This window comes from Coenobita brevimanus, chromosome 8 (assembly GCF_032717465.1).
Source record: "Coenobita brevimanus isolate Jiangsu-jjx chromosome 8, ASM3271746v2, whole genome shotgun sequence".
Taxonomy (NCBI): domain Eukaryota; kingdom Metazoa; phylum Arthropoda; class Malacostraca; order Decapoda; family Coenobitidae; genus Coenobita; species Coenobita brevimanus.
In genome coordinates, this window is record NC_136961.1 from 41,838,833 (window position 1) to 41,866,394 (window position 27,562).

A 27,562-nucleotide genomic window follows, 5' to 3' on the forward strand; every position below is an offset into this window, starting at 1 on the left:
CGTCTCGTATTAAGGGGGTTTGCCAGTGCCACATCTAACCCTTCTAGTTCGGAAAGTTTCCCCGAAGCTGAAGAAAATCGTCAGGAGATAGCATTAATGAATAACACGTTACCGAGCATAGTGGGGTGAAAAGCATCCATGCTAACCACAATCTGGTCTAGTGCATGAACAGTTGATCCATGGTTAGTTCAACACAGCTTTCCGGATGTTATCAATCTGGAATTTTGTATATCCGTATACCTTTAAGAAATCAGGGTTTTTATGAGTGTTACGGTAGGCGTACGGGACTTTTGGTTTAGTAAGTTAACTGGGGATACTGTATAGCATGTAATACTGTATATTAATTTTGTATTTTTGATGACGACAAACTCCGTGAGTAAGCAGTGTAAGGTATTGTTTTTCTGGTGAAGCACAAACGAGTGACAAGCTAAAATCACCCCGCATGTTGAGGCAGAGCAGTATGTGGTCAGGTAATGTTGCTACCACAGTATTTATTTATACTGTATTTACCCATGTGATTCCTGATTTATTTGAGTAAGCTTCACTAATACAAGAAAATAATATTAATTTCAGTTATTCCTCTAGTATTCTGGATATTCGGTGTTCATCTATAATTGAGCATCCTTGTTAACCCTATGATTATTAGGACATCCATGTGTTTTTTAAACCCTTTCAGTCAGATGGCGTATTTTTTATATCCAGACATATTTATTTATCATCGACTTTTCGAGTTAGATGTAGCCTTATATAACCCTCTCAGTATAAGACTTTCCCGTGAGTGACAAAATCGTCTGGTGGTAGCAGGAATAAACCTGAAAAAGCCACCTAAGTGAAGGGATTAAATTACCTCTACAAATCGCAAGCTTTGAAGTGTATTACATAATGGTCCTGATGGTAACAGGCGCACCACAGTGGCAGTAAGTTGTCGCATCTTTATTGTCTCCAAGGATCCCTACGTCGCACGAGCCGCACACATACACACCACTGCTTCACGCCACCTCTCACTGGGACCTCTTGCTGGCTGGAACCACTGGGGGGATTGGGGGGGGGAGGTGCAGCTGGACCCATACAGGTTTAGAACTTGGCCGTTGTGTTGCTCAAAGGTTGGGGTGTGAGGTCTGATGGTTGGGGTGGGCCGTGGTCTTTAGGGTGGGATGGGCGACCGTATTGAGAGAGTGGGCGGCCTCAGGGGTGGGTTGGGCGGCCATACTGAAAGTGTGGGCGGCCTGGCGGATGGGCGTAGGGGCATTTGGGGTCAGGCATCCAGCCCTCCCCCTCCCCTTCCTCCTCCCTCGCTGGACGAGTTTTGTAGCTCAAACTCTGCCCATCTTGGTATTGTTACATGTGGGCGAGGGGCATGGGCGCGGGCGGCATCTGGTCGGGCGAGGTGGCTCCGTGGGCGTGGTAGTGGGCGTGGGACATGTAGGCTGCGGCTGCGGCTGCCTTCTGCTGCTCGTGGCGCTCCTGAGACCCCGGCAGGTACATGGAGATCATCTGGGAGAGGTCCTGCTGCCCTGGCCCTCCTGACGAGTACTCCCGCTTCATCACACCTGTGGCGCCAAGCACACTACCATATATTAGCGGCATACCTAAACTACAATCTGCACACCTGCACTATATGCATACACCACACCACATGTACCGTTTTAATATGTACAGCTACACCACACCACACATGTAGCATTCCATTCAGTGCACCTACACACCACACATGTAGCATTCCATTCAGTACACCTACACCACACCACACCAGTGACACTCCATTCTCTACACCACACCACACCACACCACTCTGTTTACCTGCACTACACCTACACCACACTTATATCATTCCGCTCAGTACACCTACAATTTCGGCCAACAACTCTAGGCTTGTCGGGAATCTTTATCAACGAAGCAAGACATCATTGCAGCCCGACTGAATCTTGCTAATTACAGTGTATACTAAATCGTAATTGTATCATATAAGTTCCAACGATTCTCACTTTGATTGCAGCGTATGTGTGATCTCAATTTCTAACATCTAATCTGTAATGTATTTAGCTGTCATTTTCTAACATGTACGGTATATGACTTTCAGTACTGGACAATTATAAAAACTAAAGTAAGGCTAAAAAGTTGCTATAATAATTTACTCACATTCCCTTCAGAACTTTGTGACTTCGAACTTAAAACTCCCCCTACTGCTTACTAATATGTGATTATATTTATCCATTCTAAACACTTAAAAAAAAAATGTTCCTGTTCTCTGATATTGTAATGACTGTAAGAGCAAAAAGAAAAGCTTGTGTTGCCATACTCACTTTGATATTCTCCTGCAGTTGTGTGTGTGGCCGTGGGTGGCATGGAGGCCCCTGGGGAGGATACTGGGAGGGTGGGCGTCTCGGATTTAATGGGCGTGGGTGAGTGGGACGCCGAAGACCCCACGGAACCCACTGAACCCACGGAGGCCATAGACGCCATCTGTCGGAGGCGGGAGCAACCAAGGGTGTGTGAGTGTTGACATTTCTCTTTTGTACATTTTTTTTGTGTGTGTATACCCGATCAAAAAAGTATCTTTACGCTTTCCCCTCTTTGTATTTTGAATCCATGGACGAGTCATTCGAAAAATACAGCCTTCATGTATGTGTCTGGCTGCTGTTATTACTATTAACACCTTGTAAGACGTGAAGTTTGTACAGCATAATCAAAAGAGTATTTTTACGCTTTCCCCTCTTTACATTTTGAATCCATAGACGAGTCAGTCGAAAAATGCAGCCTTCATTTATGTGTCTGCCTGCTATTATTAACACCATGTAAAGCCTGAAGTTTATATAGGATATAAATTAAACTCATTCAGAACTATTTGCCGTTGAATGAAAACTCAAACAGCATCAGGGCTCATTCTGAAACCATGGATCACCTACCTAAGATACTTTTTGATCGAGTATACCTACAGAATCCACAGAGACCATTGACGCCATATGTTGAAGGCGTGAGAAACCAGTGGCGGGTGAGTGTTGATAATTTTCTTTTATAAATTATCAACATTTCATAATTTGTGCTTTAACGTAAGTATTGCTATATCTGCATTTCATAATTTTTGTTTTAACGTAAGCATTGCTACAGTATATCTGCATTTCATAATTTTTGCATTAACTTATGCATTGCCATATCTGCATTTCATAATTTGTGCTTTAACTTATGCTTTGCTATATGTGCATTTTCGTATTTTTTGCCATAACCTGTTAATTGCTGTATCTGCATTTCATAACTTTGGCTTTAATGTGTATTGTTATGTATTTCATTGTTTTTGCTTTAATATTTATTGCTATGTATTTCATATTGTTTTAATGTGAATTGTTATATATTTCTGAATTTTTGCTTCAATGTGTATTATGTATTTCATAACTATTGCTTTAATGTGTATTGTTATGTATTTCATATTTTTTTGTTTTAATATGTGTATGCTGTATCTGTATTTCATAATTTTTACTTTGTGTGTATTGCTTAATTTGGTTTTCGCAATTTTTGCTTCGATGTGTGTATACTTATGGAATCCATGGAGACGGTATGGAAATACTGGGATTCCCAATTTTTCTCGGAATATCAGCGTTTTGATAATTGTGCTTTAATGTGTGTATACAGTAGGGTCGTGAGATTTACTCGAGAGATGGAATTTTTTTTATACCTACTCTAGAGTTGGATTTTTTTACACTTACTCTAGAATTGGATTTTTTTTCGTAATATTTTATCCTGTGTGTGTATACTATTGGTTGTGACATCTACTATAGGATTTTATTTCATGTTTTTATTGGTGAAAGAACTTGTAAACATACAATGCACAATGCCGGTGTATACCTATTAATTTTTTGTGCGGACACGTATGTTTGTCTGCCAGTAAACTGCTTGTGTATACAAGTATTAACTCTTCTTCTGATGCTAAAGCACAGTACATTTTTATTTTTATTTTAGTGTACCTTCTGAAGTTGTCACAGTACATTCTTTTTGAGTAACTAAATATTTTCTAAGGTTGTGTAACTGTACGATTTCTTCGAGTACCCAGGTCTTTAGTGCCAGCATTCCCGCTTTTATTTGGCTATTTATTTATTTTTTACGTTTGGAATGACTGGCGGGTGGGGGTAGGGATCGTGTTTTACCATCGTTATTTTCTCACAAAACAGATATTTTTGTTCAGTGTCATTTTGGGCGGTGAGGTGGGGCGTTCTAGCTTTACATTCATTAGCTTCGTCTCAAAATAATACCTTAGTAAAGTGTAATTTTTTTTTGAGGTGGGGGAAGCTTTTTGATAAACCATTAAAGCCATCGTCTCATCAGAACATATTCTCTACCTTTGTATAGGTGTAGTTGGGGTAGGGATAGGGGTGGGGATTCTTAGGGAGGGGGGAGGCGGGTTTGTTTCTGTATTATCTTTATCTTCGTCTCCTAAAACAAAATATGTGAAGTTTAGTTGTTGTACTGGTATGTGTGTTGGTGTGTTGGAATCATTAAGATAATCACAGGTGTAGGGTAAAGGGACAAAAAAACAAAAATCCTTAGTTGATTGATGGTTGTAGAATGAGCGCTGATGTTTTGTCTTTATTTTCATAGGGCAAATGTTTCTGAATGTACAGTGTAAAGTACATGTTATAAAAGTTCCATATAAGTGCGGGGATACACTTTACATATTTTATTTTCGTTCCATCGTGGTACAAAAAGAAAAGGCTATATACTTTTTTGTGTCATTGCACGTAATCACAAGTGGCGCGCGTAATCACAAGCCCCTTCGTTCCATCGTGGTACAAAAAAGATAAGGGTACTTTTTTGGCCATTGCACGTAGTCACAAGTGGTGTACATAATCACTGTAGCGTACGTACCTGGCTCATGGAGTATGGTGAGGGTGCGGAGGCGTACATGGCGGGGGAGTAGGATCCGTTCATGTAGGATGGCGTGCTGGAGGTGGGGGAGTAGCCGCGGGTCATGTCATACCCGCCGTACATCTGACCGGTCATGTACGGATAACCCTGACCACCGTAGGCAGCGCTGTCATACCCGTACCCTGGAGCACACGAGGGAGAAAAATAGTTAGTCAGATGTAAGTACTTCAGTCGGGGTAGTTAGTTTATTCCAGCTGGTACAGAGAGAGAGAGAGAGAGAGAGAGACAAGTATCTTCCCTGAGTTTGACGACCACATAGCGGAAAAGTCGAACCATGTGAAACACGCACTAGTAGTGACATGGGCTTCATTGTATTTTGCCAGTTGTAAATTTTATTCTGACGGAACTGGGAAGATAGTTGTTTCTCTGACTGTACCTGACGATGTTAAAGCAGCTGAAGGGGGACGTCTTTTAGGATTGGGGTTAGTAGGTTAGTCGGGTTTAAATTAAATGCTATTGCGTGTTTATTGATTCTAGTCATGTTACCAGACCAAATTATTCAGTTTAGGAAGACTTTAAGGGTTATTGGGTAGCGTTTTTTTTTTCTTTTTTTAAGGAATGGAGGTATATTCCGTAGTTCAGGGTGAGGAGCGGTGTGAGAGTGTGTCGGTGTCCAAAATAGGCATAAGGGTGACGCGAGTAGGATGAATAATACAGAGTGAGGAGTGTGTATATGTGAGGCCATGGTGAGGGCGAAAGCAAATTGAGAGTGAGAGCAGTGAGGGTGAGTGTGAGGTCAGGGTAGGGTGACTGAAGATTGAGGACGAGTGTGATGTCAAACTGAGGGTGAGAGCAGAGTAAGAGTGGCTGTGAGGCCGAGGGAAGGGTGAGAGCAGAGTGACTGTGTGTGAGACCAAAGTGAGGGTGAGAGCATAGTGATGATAGGTCGAGGCTAAGGCAGGGTGACAGCAGTGAGAAAAGAGTAGAACAATGTTAGGAACAGAGTAAAAGTTAGACCAGGTTGAGGTTGAGTGTGAGAACAGGGAGAATATAAGGGAGCCGGGATAAGGCAGGGTGTGTGTGTGTTAGGTGTTGTCAGGAAGTATGGACAACCAGGATGCAGGGTGGGGGTATAAAAATCACACTGTCACTCTTCCTGGTGCCAACACAACAACGTGAGCAGGTAAACACACTAAACCACATCAGGTGACAGGGCTCCCACAAAACCTGGTGTGGAAGAAAAGACACACATATATCCCACTCAACCACAGAATGTGGGTCGAACCCATGCTTATGGAATGAAAGGCCAAGACTTTTTGCAAACTCTTTGACGACTTAAATCGTTGATTGGTTTATTTTTCTCTTGGCGGAAGTGATCCACTCTCACAACTTTAATAGTCATGGTTACATGAAAGTCGATGAGCAGTATGAGGTAGGAATGATCTCCTTGGTTACTAGTCAAATCCACCCTCCAATCTGACTACACTTATCAGTCAGCTTAGCTGAAAGGATTTATGTCTAATCATTTGGTTAGAACAAACGCACAAATAACTTGAAGAGCAGATGGCCACAAAAACTCATTGCTTGTAGGTGTCGACAAACTTTTAGTCTACAAACAGTGGGTCGGTAGAGGCATTATCGTAAATTTTTATTTTGGTCGCCCCAAGATTATTGTATTCCGCTTACTAGCTACTTGTCTTTGTCCAAGTACTCTACCAAGAGTGACCACATTCTGATAACCACATGGGTTCGATACACGATGCTGCTTCCAGTTCAGCCACAGTCCATCAGTTTTCGCCCACTCGTCTGTCTTTATTACCTGCGAGGGTGGGGTAGTGGGTGTGGGGTCTCGGTGAATAGGGGTGGGTGGTGGAGGAGGAAGGGAGGCTGGTGAGAAGGGGGAGGCGAAGGGAGGCACGGGTGGAAGTCTCTCTTTTTGGACCTGAGAGAGATGGGGAAGGGGAGGGAGAGAGAGATGTGGTTAGGACGGTGGTAATGGTGGGTGGGGACGTGAGATATGAGAGATAGGGAAGGGTAGGGAGAGAGAGATGTGGTTAGGTGGGTGGGGAGGCGGTAATGTCGATGTTTAAGGTAGCAAAGTGAAAAAGGGATTGACGATAGGCTGAGAGAGAGAGAGAGAGAGAGAGGACGGGGGAGGATGAAGGAGGATTGAAGGTAAGAGGAAGTGGTGCCAGTGTCAGAGAAAACAAAATATCGATAGACTGAAGATTGACAAAAAGAGACGCAGGAAAAGACAGTTAAGGAGAAAGATACAGAAGGAATGAAAAAGAGTGATGAGTTAGAGGTGGTGGACGTGATGCCAGTGTTAGAAAGCAGATTAAGGACTGGGGGAAGATAAGCAAAAATGTGTGGGCAATAGAGAAGACTGTAGGTGGAATGTATATTACAGGTCTAACAGATTGAGATGGTAGAATGAAATGGGATTTCTTTTAGCTTTAGAGGAAGTTAGTGAAGGGGAAAGCCGTATCTAACAGCAGTTCAAAAAGATCTCATCTAACCTGACAGAAGGTCCGAAAATAACAAGGATAAAATATAAAAGATGTTTTGGTAGTGGACTGATTTATGAAGTAAGTCGAACCATGAGTGGGTGGATGGGGTAAGTAGAGGAAAGTAAGGATAGTCCGTGAATCGTATTCCTGGTGGGTTGGGGAAATGTTTACACATCTTTCTTATCGATTTATTTTCAGTATTACACATTACTATCCTCTTATATTATTTGATGCAAACTGCCACCTAGAATACGACTCCATATATTTTTTGGGGGGATTGGAAGAGGGAGGGGAATATATTTTGGGAAGGAAGGACATTTAGCTATGTGAAGTACATTCCTAATCTTGACATACTTCATTCGTTGGTACGATTATCAGATAAATTAGGGTTTACAAAGCCATGCATGCTAAGGCGTTATCATGTACACGAACAATGTTTGGAATAATGTAAAAACTAAACCGTATACCAATATTTAGGTCACTAGGCACGAGAAATATCGCTCCACCCTTGTCATCCACTCCTTGCCACCTCATCCCTCGTCAGTAGGTTCGTATTCTAGATGACATAATCGTAGCAGCTCTTTCTTAGCGATTTATTTGCTTATTCTCTTGTAGGTAATTTATACCGTTCTAATATAGTTTGCATCGATAGCACATAAAGGCTTACTGGGATGCAGCATGATAAATAAATCGCCGAGGAAAAGGTTTTACGAAATTCGAAAGCCACTTAGAATACGAGAAAACCATGTTATTTATACATTTTTAACACTACAGTACTGGTTTTCGTAAATCTCTCTCTCTCTCTCTCTCTCTCTCTCTCTCTCTCTCTCTCTCTCTCTCTCTCTCTCTCTCTCTCTCTCTCTCTCTCTCTCTCTCACACACACACACACACACACACACACACACACACACACACACTACCCCCCTCCACCTACCCCTCCCCAACGCTACCGCAGATCAACCAGCTGTGACTGAGCATGGGCAGGTCACCACAGCTTCCGCCTAGCACACGCACATACACGCCCATACACACACACACACACACACACACACACACACACACACACACACACACACACACACACACACACACACACTCCGCCATCGCCACCCATGCGCACATAATCACGCACGGTGTTGTGTCCTTGCTCACACATAGAGGTACGAATATAACTTACACATGCACCGTAAATATCCAGTTTACACCCACGAGTATACAGACACGCACACCGCCACACACACACACAGTCACATGCTAACTTGCTGATGTCTAACAATGCGTACTCTTATGCTAAAACGTACAGTAGGTGTACACATACACACACCAACACACAAGCATATAGTCCTGTATCCATACCCACACACATATGCGGTTATATGGACATGAGTACAAGCAACTCACTCATACACATGCACTAACGCACACAGACATATAGAGGTTCTGACTTGCATGTACTGTATTTTACTGTGTACACGTGTAAACGCAGGAAAACCACATGTAAAGCTACAAGAACATACACATCATGCGCACACACAAACACAGGTACACATAAATGCATAATTTTTGTTGCACATCACACACTCAGTTTTTCTCATACATAGTATTCTACGCACGTATTGTATTCTCTCTCTCTCTCTCTCTCTCTCTCTCTCTCTCTCTCTCTCCAAACAAGCCATAAAAACTCACCCACAAAGCAATTAAACCCTAAACGACCATGGCTGTTTCAATTTGCGTGTAACGAGGCGGATGTGGGGTGTTAAACGACTGTCAAAACCAGTCATCCAATTGGTGGCCTCTTCCTTAGCCAGTGGAAGGGGGGCTTCCTCATCCACATCCTGACAGAGTTCTCATACGTCTGTTTTTCTTGGTAAACTCAATCGATTACTTGTGTGTTTTTCACTCCATTCCTGTTTTTGGATCTCACTCTTCCCTTTGTGATAGTGCGAACGGGATTAGTATGAGATGACGATGAATGGAGGAGGAGGATTGGGGGAGGAGGTATATGGTGATGATGATGATCGGAGGAGGAGGTAAGAGGATGACGGTGATAATGATGAATGATGATAAAGATGATGATAAGGAGGAGGAGGAGAAGGAGGAGGCGGAGGCTGTAAGGGGAGGAGACTGACACTACTATTCCTCACTACAGTTTCATCTGCGTCCATTTTTTTATTCGTTGTTTGCATCCATTTTATTTTATCAGCATCAACCCTCGATTCGTCTGTAATGATTTAATATTCATACATTACTTTTTAATTATCTTGTCCTTCATATAGTATTGCATTATCTGCGTCCGTTTAGAGTCTGCAACGTATTCTTATTCTGTTTGCATCCACATTTGATTTATCTGTATTAGTTTTTGTATTATTTCTGTAGCCTTCAATCTTCGTAACTCCTTCACCTCTCTCTGTCACTCTTCCTTTCATTCTTCCTCTGTACTCACCTCCCCATCCTCTCATCTCTCTTCTATCCTGCTTCTGCTAGCCTTCCAAGTCTCACCCTTATTTTCCCTCTTTCTTTCTTCTCTCATCCTTCAATTTCTCCCACTTCTATTCTATCCCATTCTCCCTCTTTCCCCATCTCATCCTATTCTTGCTCGTCTCTTCCCTCTCCCCCCTCTCTCTTCTAGCTCCTGCCTGCCTCCACGTACTCCTTCAATTGCATGTCTACCAGCTCGCCTAAAAACCTGCCCTCCTGCCTGAATACCTACCTACCTACCTACCTACCCACCCACCTTCCTGCCTGCCTACCCGTTCGCCTTCCTGCCACCTCACTTCTTTTCTACTCCCTCCCTCCTTGCTGTGTTTCTTGATTACCTTCCTTCCTGTCCACCTGCCTTCCTGCCTGTCTGCTTTCTGTACATACCATTCTACTAATCTCTGTCTCCTAGCCAGCCAGTCTGCCTTTCTGAATACCCGCCTACCAACCCATATGCTTGCCTGTCTTTCTAAACAGCTACCAGTACCAGCCCCTCTCTGCCTGCCCGCCTTTCTGAATAGCTACTTACCAACCCATCGACACACCTGTTTGTCCACTTTAATACATACCCACCCACTCACCAACCTACCCACCTGTCAGTCTTTCACTCTGTCTCTTGCAGAAATACCTACTTGCCAATTCACCCACCAATTTGCCTGATTTTCCTGTTTTAAAACATGCTTACCCACGCAACTCCCTGCCTGCTTGTCTAGCCACCCCCAACCTACTTGTGTGTCTGATAACCTTCCTATCCACCTACCACCCTCCCTGCCTTCCTGCCTGCCAACCTGTCCAGCCTACCATCCCCTCTACCTGCCTATCTGTCTGAAATACAACCTGCCTCCCTGTCTGCCTACCTCTGAGCACAGCAGTGTGTGGGTGAGGCAGGCAGGGAGGGCGTGTGGCCAGTCGCGTGATTTGTGGCTAGAATAATTTGATATCATTTGACAGGCCGGGTTACCTCCCTACCTCACCCCCCCATCTCTCTCTCTCTCTCTCTCTCTCTCTCTCTCTCACACACACACACACACACACACACACACACACACACACACACACACACACACACACACACACACACATTTTTGCTCCCAACAAAAGTGCCAACTCAGAGGGCAGGTGTTGGCTGGGGAGAGGAAAGGATGGGAGGAGGAAGGAGAAGGAAGGGAGATGGGGAGTGGAGGATGCGAAAAGGAAGGGTGGGAGGGCGAGCAAGAGGAAGTGAGTGACGGGAGTGAGGAAGATAAATGGAGGGATATAGATTAAAAGATGTGTAATGAGAGAGAGAGAGAGAGAGAGAGAGAGAGAGAGAGAGAGAGAGCATATACGCAGAAGAATACCGTAAGAAAACATATTTGATTTTGAATAGTCAGAAAGATCATGTTAATAGACGAGGTGCTTAGTTTGTTGATAAGTTAATGAATTAGTAGGTATGTAACGGATTGGTAAACATCTAAGTTGGTAAGAGGCACATTGACAGGACTAAAGGTTGCTATATATGAAAAGTGATTAGGAAGTAGGAAGGCAGGTAGGTTTGCATCTGCGTATTCTGTTGAAATATCTGTGAATGTAGCGTCCATATGGAGTTGTGTACGAGTTGTAAGAATGGACATTTATTGGTGGGAATAATTTTTATATATGCATGTATGTAGATGGGAAGGTAGTTAGGTAGGTTGAATGCTGGTCAGGTGTGTAAGAGGTGTTTAGGTGTGTATGAAACAAGCATGCATTATGTGGCAGTGTAGGTAGGTACGTGGGAGGATGTGAAAGATTGTGGGTGAGTAGGTATATAGGTAGGTATCTGGGTGTGAGAAGTAAGCTAGTAGGTATAACGTGGTAGGTAGGTAGGTGTGTGGGTGGACAATTAGGCTGGAAGGTTGGTAGGTTGATAGGTAAAATGGTTCAGTAGATAAACAGCCAATCATGCAGTTATACATGCAAGTTCCTAGACAGACTGACAGCTCCAAAGTAGGTAGACATGTATAAAACTAGATGCAATAGGGTGTTGGATAGATCGGTAGAAATATAGGCTGCATGTTTGGTTGGGTAGTCGTTAGGTATGTATAATGGGGCAGTAGAAGTAGGTAGCTAGGTTGGTTGGTTTGGTGGCTAGTCGGCAGGTAGGTAAGCAAAGTAGATATGTAGGTAGGCGGAAGGAAAGAGGGGTGACGGGAAACGTGAGGAGAAGGAAAAAGGTCAATAGAAAGAGGGGAGAAGGCAGTGCAGTGAGAGTATGAGGGGAATCCAGGGTCAGTGAGAAATAGAGGGGTGAGGTGTATGTAAGGGGAGAAGAGGCATGTAGACAGGAAACTGAGGGTAGTATGAAAGGAGAATGAAGAGAAATAAGGGGAAAAAGTAAAATCCGAGGGGAAAGGAGAGAATATGCGGCCTAAAGCAAGTCACTAGGAAAAGATAAGGAGACAGTGAGGGGCGTGAAGGTAAGGATGAGGTAAAATAGAGTGGGAGAAGGAAAGGGTAAGAGGAAAGAGTTGGGGGAAACATGAAATGTAGGGAAAAGTGACAGGCAGGTGTGGATGAGATAGATGAGAGAGGCTGGTGAGGGTGAAGCAGGTGAAGGTGAGGGAGGGTGAGGCAGGTGAGGAAAGGTGAGGCAGGTGAAGAAGACTGAAACAGATGAGGGAGGAGAAGGAAGATGATAGTGACGGTGAGGGAGTTGAGGGTTAGGCAGGGTAGGGAGGGTGAGTGAGGTGAGGCAGGTAAGAGTGTGCCTGGGTGGGAAGGTGATCCGGGAATGTGATCCACAGGATGTAACAGATTAGTGACGTAAAGACGAGGTGTTCCCCTACCTCAACCCCTCCCCCTTCTCTCTCTCTCTCTCTCTCTCTCTCTCTCTCTCTCTCTCTCTCTCTCTCAGAGAGGAGTAAGAATAAGTAATAGAAAATTAAGGGGGGAAACATGCAGAAGGCAAAACGGGAAGAAAAAAAGAATGAGAGAGGGTAGGAAGGAAGGAATGTTAAAGTGGATGGGCTGAAGGAAGGGAGAGGGAGGAGGAAAAAGAGAAGGGAAGAATAGTGAGAAGGGAGCGAAAAACAGGAAAACGAGAGAAGGATATGGAAGGGGAGGGAAGGGGAATAGAAGGAAGGGAAAAGAATGAAGATAAAGGCAAGGGGAAGGAGAGGGAAGGGGTGTCAAGGTGCTGTCGCTGCTCATAGTTACATAATCCCATCACACACACACACACACACACACACACACACACACACACACACACACACACACACACACACACACACACACACACACACACACACACACACACACACACACACACACACACACACACACACACACACACACACACACACACACACACACACACACACACACACACACACACACACACACACACACACACACACACAGAATTCGCGTTTCTATTTTAGATCTTTTTTCCTCCCTCTTTGGTTGTGTTTCATTCCCCTTACCAATCATGAAAAGAGATAGATAGATAGATAGAGAGAGAGAGAGAGAGAGAGAGACTGCAGTAAGTAAGGAAGTTCATGGCAGGCAGTTTCTTTAGAAGTGTGATAAGATTACTACTATATAATAAGCGATTGTAGAGAAGTTGGCTCTCCCCCACCCACCAATGCCTCCAACTGAATCTGACTGGTTCCTCTCCTCTGTTTGTCCGTCTCTCCCTCCTGTCCCTCTCCTTTTCATTTCCTTCCCTCATTCCTCCCTTAATTTTCCCTCCTTCTCCTCTTTCAGACCCTCTCTCCCTCTCCATTACTTCCCTACCTGGATCTCTTTCCCTCACTACCATCCTGCCGCTTCCCTCCCTCCCACCTTCTCAGTTTCCCTCCCTCACCTAATCCCTCATCACAGGTAAGAACAATTAGCAGAGATTATTACTAACCCTCGTGGGAAGGAGAGGAGAGGACCCCACATTTTTTCCTCCTTCCCTCCCTTCATTTCTTCCTCCTCCTCTTCGACTTTCCTTTCCTTTTGCCTACGTTTTTCAGCCTCTCTTTCCTTTCCTGCAATACTTTGTACTTTCTTCCATCCAGCTTTTCGCCAATTGCCTTTCCTCTTGTCTTGCACACGTGTTTCCTCTCCTTTCCTTCCTCCATATCTCCGTCCACCGTACCTCTCCTCCTGTCTTTCCTCGTGTCTTCCTTCCCTCTTCCATTTTCGCTTGTTCCTTTTCCTTTTCCTCTTCTTGGCCTTTTGTTCGTCACTTCCCCGTTTTCTACTTTTTCTCTTCTATATTTCCCCCCCTTCTTTCCTAGCTTTCTGTTCTTCTCTTTCTCTCTCCGCCATTCCTTTCCATTTGTCTTTCCTTTGGTCCTTTCCTCTGCCTTTTTCGCTCGTCTTTATTTCGTCTGTTCTTCTCTTTTTCGTCCTCTCCTTTCCTCATGTCTTCCTCTTCTTTCTCCCTTTTTCTTTTTTTTTTTTTTTTCTTAATATCATATTTCTTTGTGAATCATCAGACCCACCTCACATATTGAGATTAGTGTGATGATAACGAAGAGGAGGAAGAGGATGACAGTGATGATGATGGTGATGAGAGAGAGAGAGAGAGAGCGAGAGAGAGAGAGAGAGAGATCCAAACTTCTCTTCCCCTCAACTTAAACCCCTTAATTAAAACTATCGGCTGTTCCCAACCCTTCACAACAACAAAAACAACACCCACAGAGAACAAAGAAAACGTGCCATCCATCCAAGCACCATCATTTAGGAAAATTGATCGCAGAACATACATACATACATACATATAAGCGTGCATACAGTGAATATAGTGTTCATATGCTCACTTGAAACTCTTAACATATTGTGACACATATTGTGACACTAATAATCACACACACACACACACACACACACACACACACACACACACACACCGACAACAGCCACCACGAACGAATAACGCAGTGGTCAACATACTCCACTCAGACCATAAATATTATAACACCATCAAATTAAAGTCAAATATCTATGTAACACCATTCATAGCCAGCATTCCCCCTAAAGCAGCACTGAGAAAGAACGGAGAACGGCTTTGTTGTACTTACTCCACTCGCCGTAGTCGCCGTAGTCCCCGTTTGGCATGTACCCGTTGGTCATATTGTACATGTCTCTCATATCCCGGGTCACCTGTTGGACTGGGGGCCGGGTCGGGTCGGTGGGGAGCAGACCGGATGCCAGGGGGTACTTGTCCTTCTTCATTAGGGTCTTGGTCTTCCGTCGCGGTCTGCAGGAGGGTTGGAGGAAGGACAGGGGAAGGGAGGAAGGGAGGGGAAGAAACTGGTCAGTATGATTTGGCCATCAACAACAGGTGGTTTGCATGCATGATGATGGCACCTTGAACAAGACCTGACCTGAACAGACTTGGCCTGAACTATGCACACAGACCTATTTCAGCTTTTGTGACTTGACCTGATAGACCTGAGCCGCACACAGAATTGACCCTGACGAGCTGCATAAAGATATGACTCTGATCTCCACACATAGATCGCCCTGACCTGATTGATCTCTGTACATACCTGCCTCACTCTTGCTCTGACCATACTTCGCCTGATTTGTCATGCATATATATAGACTCACGTCACCTACTTTGGCCTAAAAGTATACACAGGTCCTGTCCAAGGTGCCACAAGTTACTGATATACCCTATTATAATATATCCTATAAAATATCCTTTAGGCAGGAAAAACAAATCATGTCCCAACATACTCCGACCCGAGTATTCTAGAAACCGGTACTCTTTGACAGTCGTCTTTATCAAGTACTAATATTGTATAGATCAGATATCTGAAAAGTCGTTGCTGTCCCCCTTGCGCGTTTATCATCATTGCCCTAAATTTGAAACTAAGAATAATGAGAATAAATGCGTTATCGACAAATACATAAATCTGTGAATTACGAAAACATATAGTTAAATCCACAAATACTGTATGCTTCAACATTATGGATTTAAATGAAACTAATGACTTTGGTAAGGATTATCTCCATGTTTCATAATAAAGCTGCGGTTGCGAGTTGGATGCATATTCTGGTATATATATTTTTGCAGTAATGTATATGAAGCCACATTTAGCACGTTTTTGTCAGATGCAAGGGTTTATTATACTAATTGGCGATATGTCAGCAGTGTTTTCACATGAGAGAGAGAGAGAGAGAGAGAGAGAGAGAGAGAGAGAGAGGCGGACAGCAGGGGCAAGTGTAAACAGAGTGGACGGTGGTCACTGTTTGTCCATTGCTTGACTCTCATCCCCCTCCTCCTCCTCTCGCTTTCTTTCCCTTTCTTTCCTCTCTCCTTCTTCTCCTTCCTTCCTTTCCTCCTTCCTTCATTCATTTCTTGTTCCTCTCTCTTCATTCCCTTCCTTCCTCCTTCCTTCCATTCTCCTTCTCTCCATCCATCTTCCCCTTATCTTCCCTTTCTGCCTCCCCTCCCTCTAGACAGACACTGTGGTCACCAAACTCCCTTCCCGTCCCACAATTTTTTCCTGCCTCTCTCTCTCTCTCTCTCTCTCTCTCTCTCTCATAATTTTCCATTTCACAGTTTCTCCTTGTTCCCATTCCACATCCTGACTAACCCTGCGACTCTCTAGGTATACCCCCCTACACTTAAATAACCTTCCAACAGTGCCATATACTCCCATTAACACTAAACAATACACTCTGACTCCAAAAATACACAGATCAACACCCCTGATGACCTGTTCACTCCCTGCAGTAACTCCCTAGCACTCCCAACTCCTAACATACTCTCCCCAATACTATTTTAATCCTCTGAGTGCCAGATCTACTCCCCACCTCACTCAGTCACTTCTCGTATACTCCCTACCTTACTTCCCCACTCCCCAACCCTCCATCTGTCCTCCTCCTTTCTCAAAGCCATTCCTCCACTCCAAAAATACAATAATACACTCCCCTGACTCAAAATACTCTCTCCAACACTACTATGCTCCGATGACTTACTTTCTCACATTCTTGCCATCACAGCTTCCCTCCCCTTTCCCCCAATTCACTTCCACATCACTGTTCTGTCTCTACTTCATCCCCCCACTTCAGTCTCTGTACCCAGTTCGCTCCCACTTCAGTCTCTGTACCCCGTTCGCTCCCACTTCAGTCTCATTGGAAGTCCACTCCCCAAATTCACTCCCCAGTCCTAAACTAAAACCCCCCTAATCCCTACTTCATTACCCACTTTACTCCCCATTCCCCAGGTTCACTCCCATTGCAGGTCCACTCCCCACCTAACTCCCCAGCTTCAACTCCCCCAATAGCGTGAAACCCGTAGTCCCCCACCCAAACAGAAGCCACCAACATTTTTACTGCTTTGTCCCGTTAATTGGCCCCGGGTGTCATAATTACTGCACGAATAATGAGATTCGGCCCGGATGTCGAAAGGGGTGGAGGAGGGTGGGGTGGGTGGGTGTGGTGCCTGGGTGGGGATTGGGTGGTAGGGGGGCGTGAGTGGGAAGGATGTAGGTAGGTTATGTGGGAAGATAGAGAGAGTGAAGGAGGGTTTGTGGGTGGGAAGGGTGGAGGTAGGTTTGTGGGGTGTGTGGGGTGGATACGTATGAGTGGAGTGGTGAGAGGGTGTTGAGGGAAGGTGTGTGGGTGGGAAATGTTGGTGAGTTGCAAACGTGTAAGTAGCAGAGTTTGTGTATAAGGTGAGCGTATGAGTTGATAGATAGGCTGTGTGGATGGGTTGGGTGGATGGGTGTAGGTCGGGTGTAGTGGGGTGCGAGGTTTTAAAGGAGTATGTGGGTGGGTAGGTAGCAAGGATGGAGGGAGACTGGGAAGCGTGTGGATTTGTAGGTAAAGGCTGGAAGGTGTTTAGGATTGGGGTGTGGGTGGGCCAGGTGGATGGAAAGAGTAGAGGAGAGGGTAAACTGGTGAAGAGTTTGTAGGTTGCATGGATGGGAGGTTGTAGGCTTATAAAGGAAAGCAGGCACAAACATACCTATTGCTGCCCTCGAGTCAGTCTGTTACAGGGCGGAATATAGCTGACGTAACTACTGTATGAGTTAAATTCAAAGATAGCAAAGCAAGGAGGAGCAACGTGTGTGGGTGGGACTGGTGCAGGAGAGTAGGAGAATAATATTTTAGTAGGGCATTCTTGCCACCGCCAGTCAGTGTTATACAGGTAATACTATACAGGCTAGTAAAGGGTACGAATCTGTAGCAACACCTTTACATCTCAGAAAAGAGTATCAGCGCCTCTGAGTTCGATAGTTAAGGAAATGAGGGAAATTTTTGGACACAGGCGGATCTATTACTTTGCTACTCAAGACGATATAGCATCATTAATTGTACCATGTTATGGATTGTGGGCTAGTAATAAATACCAAGAATAATATTTTTGGAGTACAATCACAGGATGGCCCGTGTAGTACAAAAATTTCGTCCTCGTTTCAAAATGTTTTAAGTGGCACGATATTGTTTGATAGTTGTACCTTAACGTCAGGTCAGCGTCGCCTGCCACCAAACGATTTATTCAGCATAGGAAAGACTTAAGCAACAACCGTAAAAGAAAAAAATGAATAAAATAAAAACCAGAGCGAGGACATCCATACGGTTGCACGAAACATCCACGTAAAATATGCTTGCGTGAATCAGAAAGTTTACGCAACCCTGAGGGGTGACGTGAGGGAAAGAAGGGAAATATTCTGGATTTGCCGGGAGTTGGAGACAAAGTGGGGATGACAGAGCAAGTATATGCCTTCCCCCACTCTCCCCCCACCCACTGCTTCCCCTACCACCACCGCCCCTTTCCCTCCCACCCTCTCCTCTCCACCCTTCCTCCCGTCCTCTCCTTACCTCACTCACTCCATCCCTTTTACTCTCACAGCCTCACGTCCGTCTCTCTCTCTCTCTCTCTCTCTCTCTCTCTCTCTCTCTCTCATATGGGCGTGGTGCTAATACTTGAAGAGAAAGGAGGAGACAGGAAGGGAGGGAGGAGGAAGGGTGGAAGGAGGAGGGAGGGAGGGAAAAGGGAGGCAGGAAGAAGGGAGGGAGGGAGATATAATAAGAACTAATGTACCACTAATGTTTTCTCTCCTTGTCACTCCACGTTCTCTCTCTCTCTCTCACACACACACACACACACACACACACACACACACACACACACACACACACACACACACACACAAAACAGAGAGAGAGAGAGAGAGAAAGAGAAGTGGGAGAGTCTGGACATAACTCAGGTGATAACACAGGTAAAGAGACAATTATATCTCTTTATACCTGTCTGCCCGTCCCCTACACACCTTGACACACTTCACCCCCACACCCCAGCTCTCTCTCTCTCTCTCTCTCTCTCTCTCTCTCTCTCTCTCTCTCTCTCTCTCAGCTCCCCTCCATTTCGAGCGTTCCCAGATGCCTCTTTGGACTACTGAAATATGTACGAATTCGATGCTGTTCATTCCATTACCACTGATCCATAACCTCAAACATTTATCCCGTCAGACACGCATGCAGTCCCTCCCTTCCCCTCTTTCCCCTCACCCTCCCTTCCCCTCTCTCCCCTCACCGTCGCTTCCTCTCTCTCCCCTCATTGTCCCTGCCCCTCTCCCCTCACCGTCCCTTTTTTCCGTTCTCTTTCCTTTCACTGTCCATTCCCTTCTTTCCCATCACAATCCCTTCCCCTCTCTCTTTCCCCTCACCCTCCTTTCCCCTCCCTCCCCTCACCATCTTCTCGTTTTTCTTCGTCTTTCTGTATTCCCCATCCTTCACCCTTCTTTTCTTTCACGTCTCCCTGATTCGTATTCTTCCCCTTCCTGTCACCCAGTTTTCCTTCATCTTCCTTCACCCTTTGATCCTTTCCTCCCCTCTTATTTCTCCCCTTATCCCTCATCTTTCCCTTCCTCTATGCCCTCCCTTTTTCCATTAGCTTTCTTCACCCTTCGTTCCCTTCCATATCCCCGTCCCCTTCCCGGCTCTCCTCCTCCCTTCAATCAGTTCGCTTCAACGTCTATTATATCCCTTCATTCTCCGTCTCCCTCTCCCCTCTCCATTCGTCAGTTCCTGGCTCTGCGCTCCTCTACATTTTACTCTCCCTCATCCTTCTCTCCCATGTTTCTTTATTTATTATTATTTTTTTTTACATTTTGTCTTGTAAATGTATTCTCTCTCTCTCTCTCTCTCTCTCTCTCTCTCTCTCTCTCTCTCTCTCTCTCTCTCTCTCTCTCTCTCTCTCTCTCTCCACCAGTCTTCCTGTTCCATCCCTTCATGTGCCCGTCCTCTCTGCTTATTTCTCTCTCCCGACATTTCCCACAAGTCCCCTTCCCTCCCCTTCCACCATTCCTCCCGCGCCCCTCTCCTCACCCTTCACCTCCCCTTCTCACATTCCCACATACCCTTCCTCCCCCTCCATCGCAGCAGCTTTCCCTCTCCATGGTTACCCTTCCCTTCTCACAACCCCTTTCCTCCCCTTCCACCCTCTTTCCCATGTCTTGCTCCTCTCACCACCCCTTTCCTTCCATCCCCTCCCTCCAGTCTCTCCTTCCTTCCTCTCTCACGCCTCTTCCTTCCCCTTCTTCCTCTTTTCCACCCCTTCCAACAGACACATTCTCCCCTTCCACCTTCCCTCTCTTCCAGTGTAGATCCTTCCAACACCACACACCAGCACAGCACGCCCTCCTGCTTCATAGCGAGGTGGGATGGGGTGAAGTGTAATCCATGTTGTATTATGTTGACAGTACTCATGTCGGCCACTATCATAGCTCGTGGATCTTCCTCACTGCTGAATCTTTGATCGTTCTCCTAGTTCGATATTCCTCCCCTCCCCCTCCCCAACCCTCTCCTTGCTTCTTTTTCTGCTTGGCTTGTCTTTCTCTTTCATCTTTTGTTTTTTATCGGTTAATTCCTCCTTTTAAGATCCATTTTTGTATGTTTGTTTCCTCTGTTGTTTTCTCCATATCGTCATTCTTTAATGGGTTTTGCTGAGAGGGTGTGTTTTGTCTTCGTCTCTAGTTATTTTGTTATTTCCTCCATTTCTTACTTCAAACGATTTTGCCTGTCTTTTTCTTCTGTGTGTTCTGTTTCCTGTTCTTTATCGGTCATTTCCTCACGATCTTGTTTTATAAATTACAAGTCTTGTTCTCCTTGGTTTTATATCCACTTTTTCTGCCGCCTTCTGTGTACAGCGATTATTCTGTTTCTGGTGTTTATTAATTTTGTTTATTTTTGTATATTTTTAAATCTATTCCTGGGTAGTGTTTATTCGCCCATTCCTGTATTTTCTATCCTTACGGTTTTTGACCAAGTATTTTGGTGTTCTGTTATGCCTATTTTTTTCCCCATCGTAATTGATATTCTTCATGAGTCTTACTTTTCATTGGGCTTTTCACTCCCTTTTTGTGTTCTGCCTCCTGTTTTGCATAAGTTTTTTCCTCCCATAGTCCCTTTGATATATAGGCTAGTTTTGTATTCCTGAGGGTGTCTGCGTTCTTTCTCCGATTACTGTTATTATTATTATTATTATTATTATTATTATTGTCATTATTTCTGCCATATCCCAGTTTTTACGTCAGTTTCATTACCTTAGCGAATATTTTCAACCTTTTGCAGTTATTTTCTCGTAGCTAAGTGGCAGAATTGGCCAGAGCAATGGTTTTCCATCCTTCCCTAACACATTTTCGTGACTAGCATCATATTCAAGAGATAATCTGTAGTTGCGGTTCTGCACTCAAGACGGAGCGATGGGAGTTTTAGGTCAGGTTAAAGTGAGTATACTATGATAATCTCTCTCTCTCTCTCTCCTTCCTTTGTCAAATTTCCAGATACGGACCGCCTCTTTGGGACCGTCAGATCTGTGTGGTCTTTGTAACATTAAGTAATTTTTCTCCCCCTCCACTCCCCTTCCCACCCCAATGCCAACACTCCCTCCTTTCCCCAGACCCCTTTTTCCCCTCCTCCTCCCCCTCTCACCCCCCCCCCAATGATCGACCACCAACACCCGCCACCGTAATCTGCGTTAATCCTCAATCACCTCCTCCCTCACTTCCCTACACATACGCCTCAGGTTACGCCCATAGACTTACGTAAAAAATATATTCTCTCTCTCTCTCTCTCTCTCTCTGTCTCTCTCTCTCTCTCTCTCTCTCTCTCTCTCACGATTGCACAAGCACCCCACGACTCCCTCTATTCAGGCCAGGACGACCACTCCTCCCTGCAGCCAATCACGACTCCACGAGGACGACCAATATTCAGGCCACGACACGACCTACTCAACGACGACCCCCTCATGCACGACCCACTCTCAAACGACTACAAAACGACGCACAAACGAAAGACTCACGAACGACTTAAAAAAAAAATACACTTGAACGGCTAATAAATACTAACGAACGACTCAAGAACGACCCACTCATGGACCATGTACTCAGACGACCTTTTTTACGAACGACTCAAGAACGACCCAAAGAATCGTCTGGCGTTAGCGGGAGTATGAAAGAAAAATAGTAATTGTAGGAAATCATTTAAATTAAGGGTTAGTTGAGCTGACTAAAATTGTCCGTGGGTTCAGAAAATAGTAAAACAGGTCACCATACTAAAGGAGCGAGCTTTATCCCTACTCATGGACGACCCCCGCCGCGATACGACCCCATCGACAGAGAACGACAGTCAGAGATGGAGGAGGTGAGGAGAGGAAAGGGGAGAAGGGAGGGGAGAAGTAGGAAAGGGGTAAAGGGTCTTGTAGCGGAGAGATAGGGAGAGAGGAGGCAGGTAAAGGGAACAAGAGGGGGAAAGAGGATGAGACAGGTTGGGGGAACAGGAGGGGAGACTGGGAGGGAGAGAGACAGGGAGGACAAGGAGTGGATTGGAGGGGAGATGCAGGGCTAGGGGAAGAGACGTTAGGGGGCGTAGGCAAATGGGAGACGGGGAGGGGACGGGAGAATTGGGGAAGAAGACGGAGATGAAGGACAGTACAAGGGAAGGGAGAGACGGAGTGAAATGATTGAATAAGAAACAGGGAGACTGGGGGAAGAGGTGAGGAAATGTAGGGAAGAGACAGCAGTAGATAGGTGAGGGGGCAAGGAAGGGCCCGGGGATGGGGGGCTGAAAAGGGGTGAAGGGGCAGGGGGTTGGGTTCCTCGATCGCCCTGTCATTATAGATAGTTACCCAGTCTGTCTCTTCCTTTACCTGTATCGTTGACGTCTATATGTACGCCTGTCTGTATATGTCTGTCTCTCTTTGTCTATCTATGCCTGTTTGTGTCAGTTTATCTCTTTCCTGTTATTACCTACCTGTCTGCTGTACTTACCCATCATTTATTTGCCCATGGTATTTAGAATGTGCCCCAGCTATCCACCCAGTTACCCGCTTACCCACCTGCCCTCCGCCCACCTAAGTTTCTGTCAAAATGTTGTGCTTAAATTTAAATTAATTTCATACCTTGCCTCATGAAATTCCATACATCACTCGTCTAACCTCATCACACAAACAACTAACTTAGCCTAACTTAACCTTATCCAGCATGTTTAAGAAAAAGCACAGTATCCTACCCAGCGTTTATTTTGCCCAACCTACCTTAGACATACATACATACATAAATACGTACATACACATACACACACACATACATACGTACATACAGGCGTAAAGTAGACGGATTTATTAATGTAAGTTTACACCCACTTGACACCCTAGCGTCTCATCTGCATAATATCTACATGTGGTTAAGGAGAGAGACTCGCATACTCCTGCTTATTTTCACCTCCCCTGGGGCTATGGGGAGGGGGAGGGGGAGGGGGAGAAGGAAAAGAGAAGGAGTGGGAGTAAGGGATGGAAGGAAGGAGGTGTGGGATGTAAGGGATGGAGGAAGGACGGAAGGGAAGGGATGGGAAGGAATGAGGACAAGAGGAGAGGGAATGGAAAGGAAAGGAAAGGGGACAGTAGTGGAAGGGAAGGGATGAAATAAGAAAAGTAAAGGAAAGAAGGGGAAGGGACGGGTAGATGAGGGAAATGAAAAGAGACAGGAGATAGGAAAAGGAAATGAAGGTGACAGGAAGGGAATGGGAAGAAGAACGTGGAGGTGAAAGGAAGGGAAGGAGAATGGACAGGAAAGGAGATGGAAGGGAAGGAAGAGGAAATCAGTGAAGGGAGAAAATACTGCATAAAATCACGGTCTCAACAATTACCTGCAATTAGCGTAGATGGACCGGAAGTGACCTGAGAAAGGTAACCCCTGCCGCATTACAAAATTACCCCTACGATCGATACCCAGTCACCCAGAGAGAGAGAGAGAGAGAGAGAGATTTATCATCATCCATGTCTGACCGTGGCTGTTTCAACTAAATGCAAATATACAAAGATAAGTAATCCAGAAATTATAAGGAAAGAAAAGTCTTTTGAAATCTACTTATCCTGTATAAGATAGAGAACATTAACCCAGTGGCAAAAATGCATAAAATTTACCTCATAAATACAGTCGCCAATGGAAAGAAAATCATAAATAAACCAGAGATCAAAGCTGATAAAATTTCCCTCATAAATGCGACCTAAAGTGGAAGAAAACTCACAAATAAACCACAGAAAAAAAAATGCTTCCTTTGACATTCAGAAAAGAGTAGAGCACAAATAAACAAGGTATATATATATGAAAAAAATAAAAATAAAAAAAAGCTGCATATCCGGAGGCGCCCCAGCCCCCCAGCCCCCAAACCACAGTCTGGAAACTTCAGGCAATTTTGGTCAGGTTTCATTCAATTCTAAATCAGGGGAAAAAACATTAGGATATGCAAATTAGAGTGTGTGTGGAGGATGTGGTGATCTTTGGGGTGGGGGTTGTAGGGTAATTACCTTCAGGGGGTTTCCTTTAACCTTTTGCATGGTAATGGTGGTAGTAGTTGTGGTAGGTCGGGATAGTTGTGATGCTGGTGGTAGTTGTGGTAGTTTGATGGAGATAGTTGTGCTACTGAGTGTGGTGGTGCTGGTGGCAGTTGTGGCAGGTGGGGATAGTTGTGGTACTGGTGGTTGTGATGGTGGCGATGGTAGTAGCTTGGTGGGGATAGTTGTGTTGCTGGGGGTGGTTGTGGAGACAGTCGTAGGATAGTTGTTTTGGCTTTGATAGGTGGCGATTGGTGGTGAGGATGCTTGTGATGGGCGGTGGTGGAGACATGGGTGAGAGAACAGAGGTGACGGGATAGGCGAGGGTGAAGAATGTGCGAGGGAAGAAGGGAGAGGTGTAGGAAAGGTAATGGATGAGAGGTGAATAAAGGAGGAAGAAGGAACAGGAGAATGAGGTAAGAGGGAGGGACGAAAGGAGGTGAGATAAAAGGTAGTAGGAGAGGAGAAGGAGTGAGGGGAGAGAGAGGGGTGAGGTAAAAGGGGAGGCGCCACAAACTTTACACTCCACTACCAGCTCTGATTATCTCACAATCTGATGGGGTGAATAATTTAGTTGTGGTGTCTGTCTGTGGGGCGGGGGAGTGCAGGGGAGAGGAAAGGGGAGGGTAAAGAAAGGGAGTAGAAAGAAAGGAGAGAGGTAGGGGAGGGGAGAGAAGGAAAGCAGAAGTAGGCGAGGGGATAGGAGGGGAAAGACAGAAAGGAGATAGGAGAGTGGCAGGGAAAGAAGGAAAGCAGAGGGAGGGGATGGGATGGGAGGAGAGTAAAGAGAGGAAGTGGAAGAAAGAAAGAAAGAAGAAAGGGGGGGGAGTAAAGATGGTAAGGAGGGAGGGGGAAGAGGAGGACGAAAACCGAGAGAGAGAGAGAGAGAGAGAGAGAGAGAGAGAGAGAGAGAGAGAGAGAGAGAGAGAGAGTAGGGAACCAATAATTTATGTCAGGAAAATTATATAAGGGTGGAAATGTTATTCACTATTACCCGGTATATGTCAATTTGCGTATATGTCAGATGCTGCCACACTTGAACACAACACACTCTACCACACTTCATACCTCAGCACTACCACTCACCACTACACTCCAAACCGCACTTCCACGCCACACAGAACCACCACACAAATCACGTGGCACCACAATATCGTACTACCATAAACACAGCTCACTACAACCACAGCTAACCCACGCACCCCAGTAATTCTGTCACACTTCACAGCACACCACACAACACTACCACCACCATCACTAGCACACCACCATCATCAGTACCACACCACCACCACACCACACCACGCTACACATCACAACACCACCACACCATACTACACACCCCTACCACATCACTACCACACCAGTCCACCCCTTCACCGCAGTCAGGTCTAATTAATGGTCATTTCCGGTCATAACCCAACCACGACCTGAGCAAACGACACACGACCGCGACACCTCTAACCCACGACTACACCACCGTTAATTGCGACCCTTGAAGGAGAGAGAGAGAGAGAGAGAGAGAGAGAGAGAGAGAGAGTGTCTGCCTCTTGCCTGGTGATAATTTTTACCTAGCTTAAGGGAGACATCATACTCTCCATCAGTCTTTTCAGTACAGTTATAATTGGTTCTGTTAAATACCTTAGATGTTACACTTAACCTCCTTAGTACGATGACGCATTTTTCTCACGTATTTTTGCCGCCGACAGATTACTCAGCTGAAGGGAGAAGTCTCGTAGTGAAGGGTGTAAAAGCAGCAACAGTCATGAATGCGGTAGGAATGACGATTTTTTAAAAGATTGATTCTTGCAATGACATCTGCCCCTGATCCTCCCCTGCCTCTAATCCTCCCTTCCTCCGTCTCCTTTACTGTTCTCTCCTCTCGTCTCCTCCATCTGCTACCTCCCCATTTTGCTGCCTTCCTTTCCTCTCCTCTCTTCTGGCCCCCTCTCCTCTCCTCTCATCTCCTCTCCTCTCCTCTCCTTTCCTCTCCATCTGCTGTCTCTTCGTTTCGCTCCCTTTCCCTCCACACACCTCCCTTTCCCCTCTCAGTTCCCTTTCCTTTCTGGTCCATTCCCCTTCCCTCCCCTCCCTTTCCCCTTACAATCACGGTGGCCTTGAAGGGAAAAAAGTGGAGACTGGTTTACCGAGGGGATCAGGGGCAGGCTTAGGAGAGGATGAGGTAGTGTCCCCTCACCTCCACCACTTCCCTCTTTCCTAGGGAGGGGAGGGGGAACTGAGGGAAGAGAGATGAGGGGAAGCGGAGGTAAGGGGGAGGGGGATATTGGAAAAGGAGGTACGGGGGGAGAGAGAAAGGGGAAGAGAGGCGGATGAAAGGTGGAAAAAGAGGGGAAAGCGAGGGAAGATTACGGCAAGTAACAAGGAAAACAATAAAGGGGGACAGGAAATAAAGAAGCAAGAAGGTAAGAAGAGAGGAACAATAAAGGAAGAAGTGGGAAGAGGGAAAATTAGCAAGGGATTTACACTGAAGAGGCATTAAGCGTTCACATGAGAGTAATAGAAATGAAAGGAAAAAAACAAGGGGAGATGAGAGGAAGAGTGGAAATGAGAGAGGAAGTGGGGGAGGATGAACAAAGAGGGTTAGAGGAAAAGGAGTGAAAATACTAGGGTAATATTAAAATGTAGAAGGGTGGGGGAGAGGGAAGAATGGTGGAGTGGGAGGAGGAATCAAGAAGAGGATAATGGTGGGGGAAAGAGGACTGGGAGGTAGAGGGGGTAAGGGGAGAAGAAAGAATGTTAGGTAAGAAGGACTGAAGGAGGAGGAGGTGGGGAGTAAGAATGAGAAATGTGTGAAGGGGGCAGGGGGAGGGAAAACTCGGGGGTTAGGGTGAGAGGAGTCAAGAAGAGGAGGGTAATAGTGGGGGTGAGGGGAGAGCTAGAGGGGTG

General features: G+C 45.4%; 1 protein-coding gene across 3 annotated transcripts in view; it reads right to left on the reverse strand.

The window, feature by feature from the left end:
- Positions 1-814: 814 nt before the first annotated feature.
- LOC145408175 (uncharacterized) overlaps positions 815-27,562 on the reverse strand; it is a 72,309-nt gene continuing 45,561 nt past the window's right edge. For 2 of the 3 annotated variants that reach the window (XM_080278933.1, XM_080278930.1), the window contains exons 2-5: positions 14,883-15,061; positions 4,858-5,039; positions 2,304-2,463; positions 815-1,550 (exon numbers count right to left, since the gene is read on the reverse strand). In XM_080278933.1, the coding sequence (XP_080135059.1) occupies positions 1,339-1,550; positions 2,304-2,463; positions 4,858-5,039; positions 14,883-15,061 (733 nt within the window). In that variant the 3' untranslated portion in view covers positions 815-1,338. Of the gene's footprint in view, positions 1,568-2,303; positions 2,464-4,857; positions 5,040-14,882; positions 15,062-27,562 lie in introns of all 3 variants that reach the window. The other variant, XM_080278936.1, reaches the window with a different exon arrangement.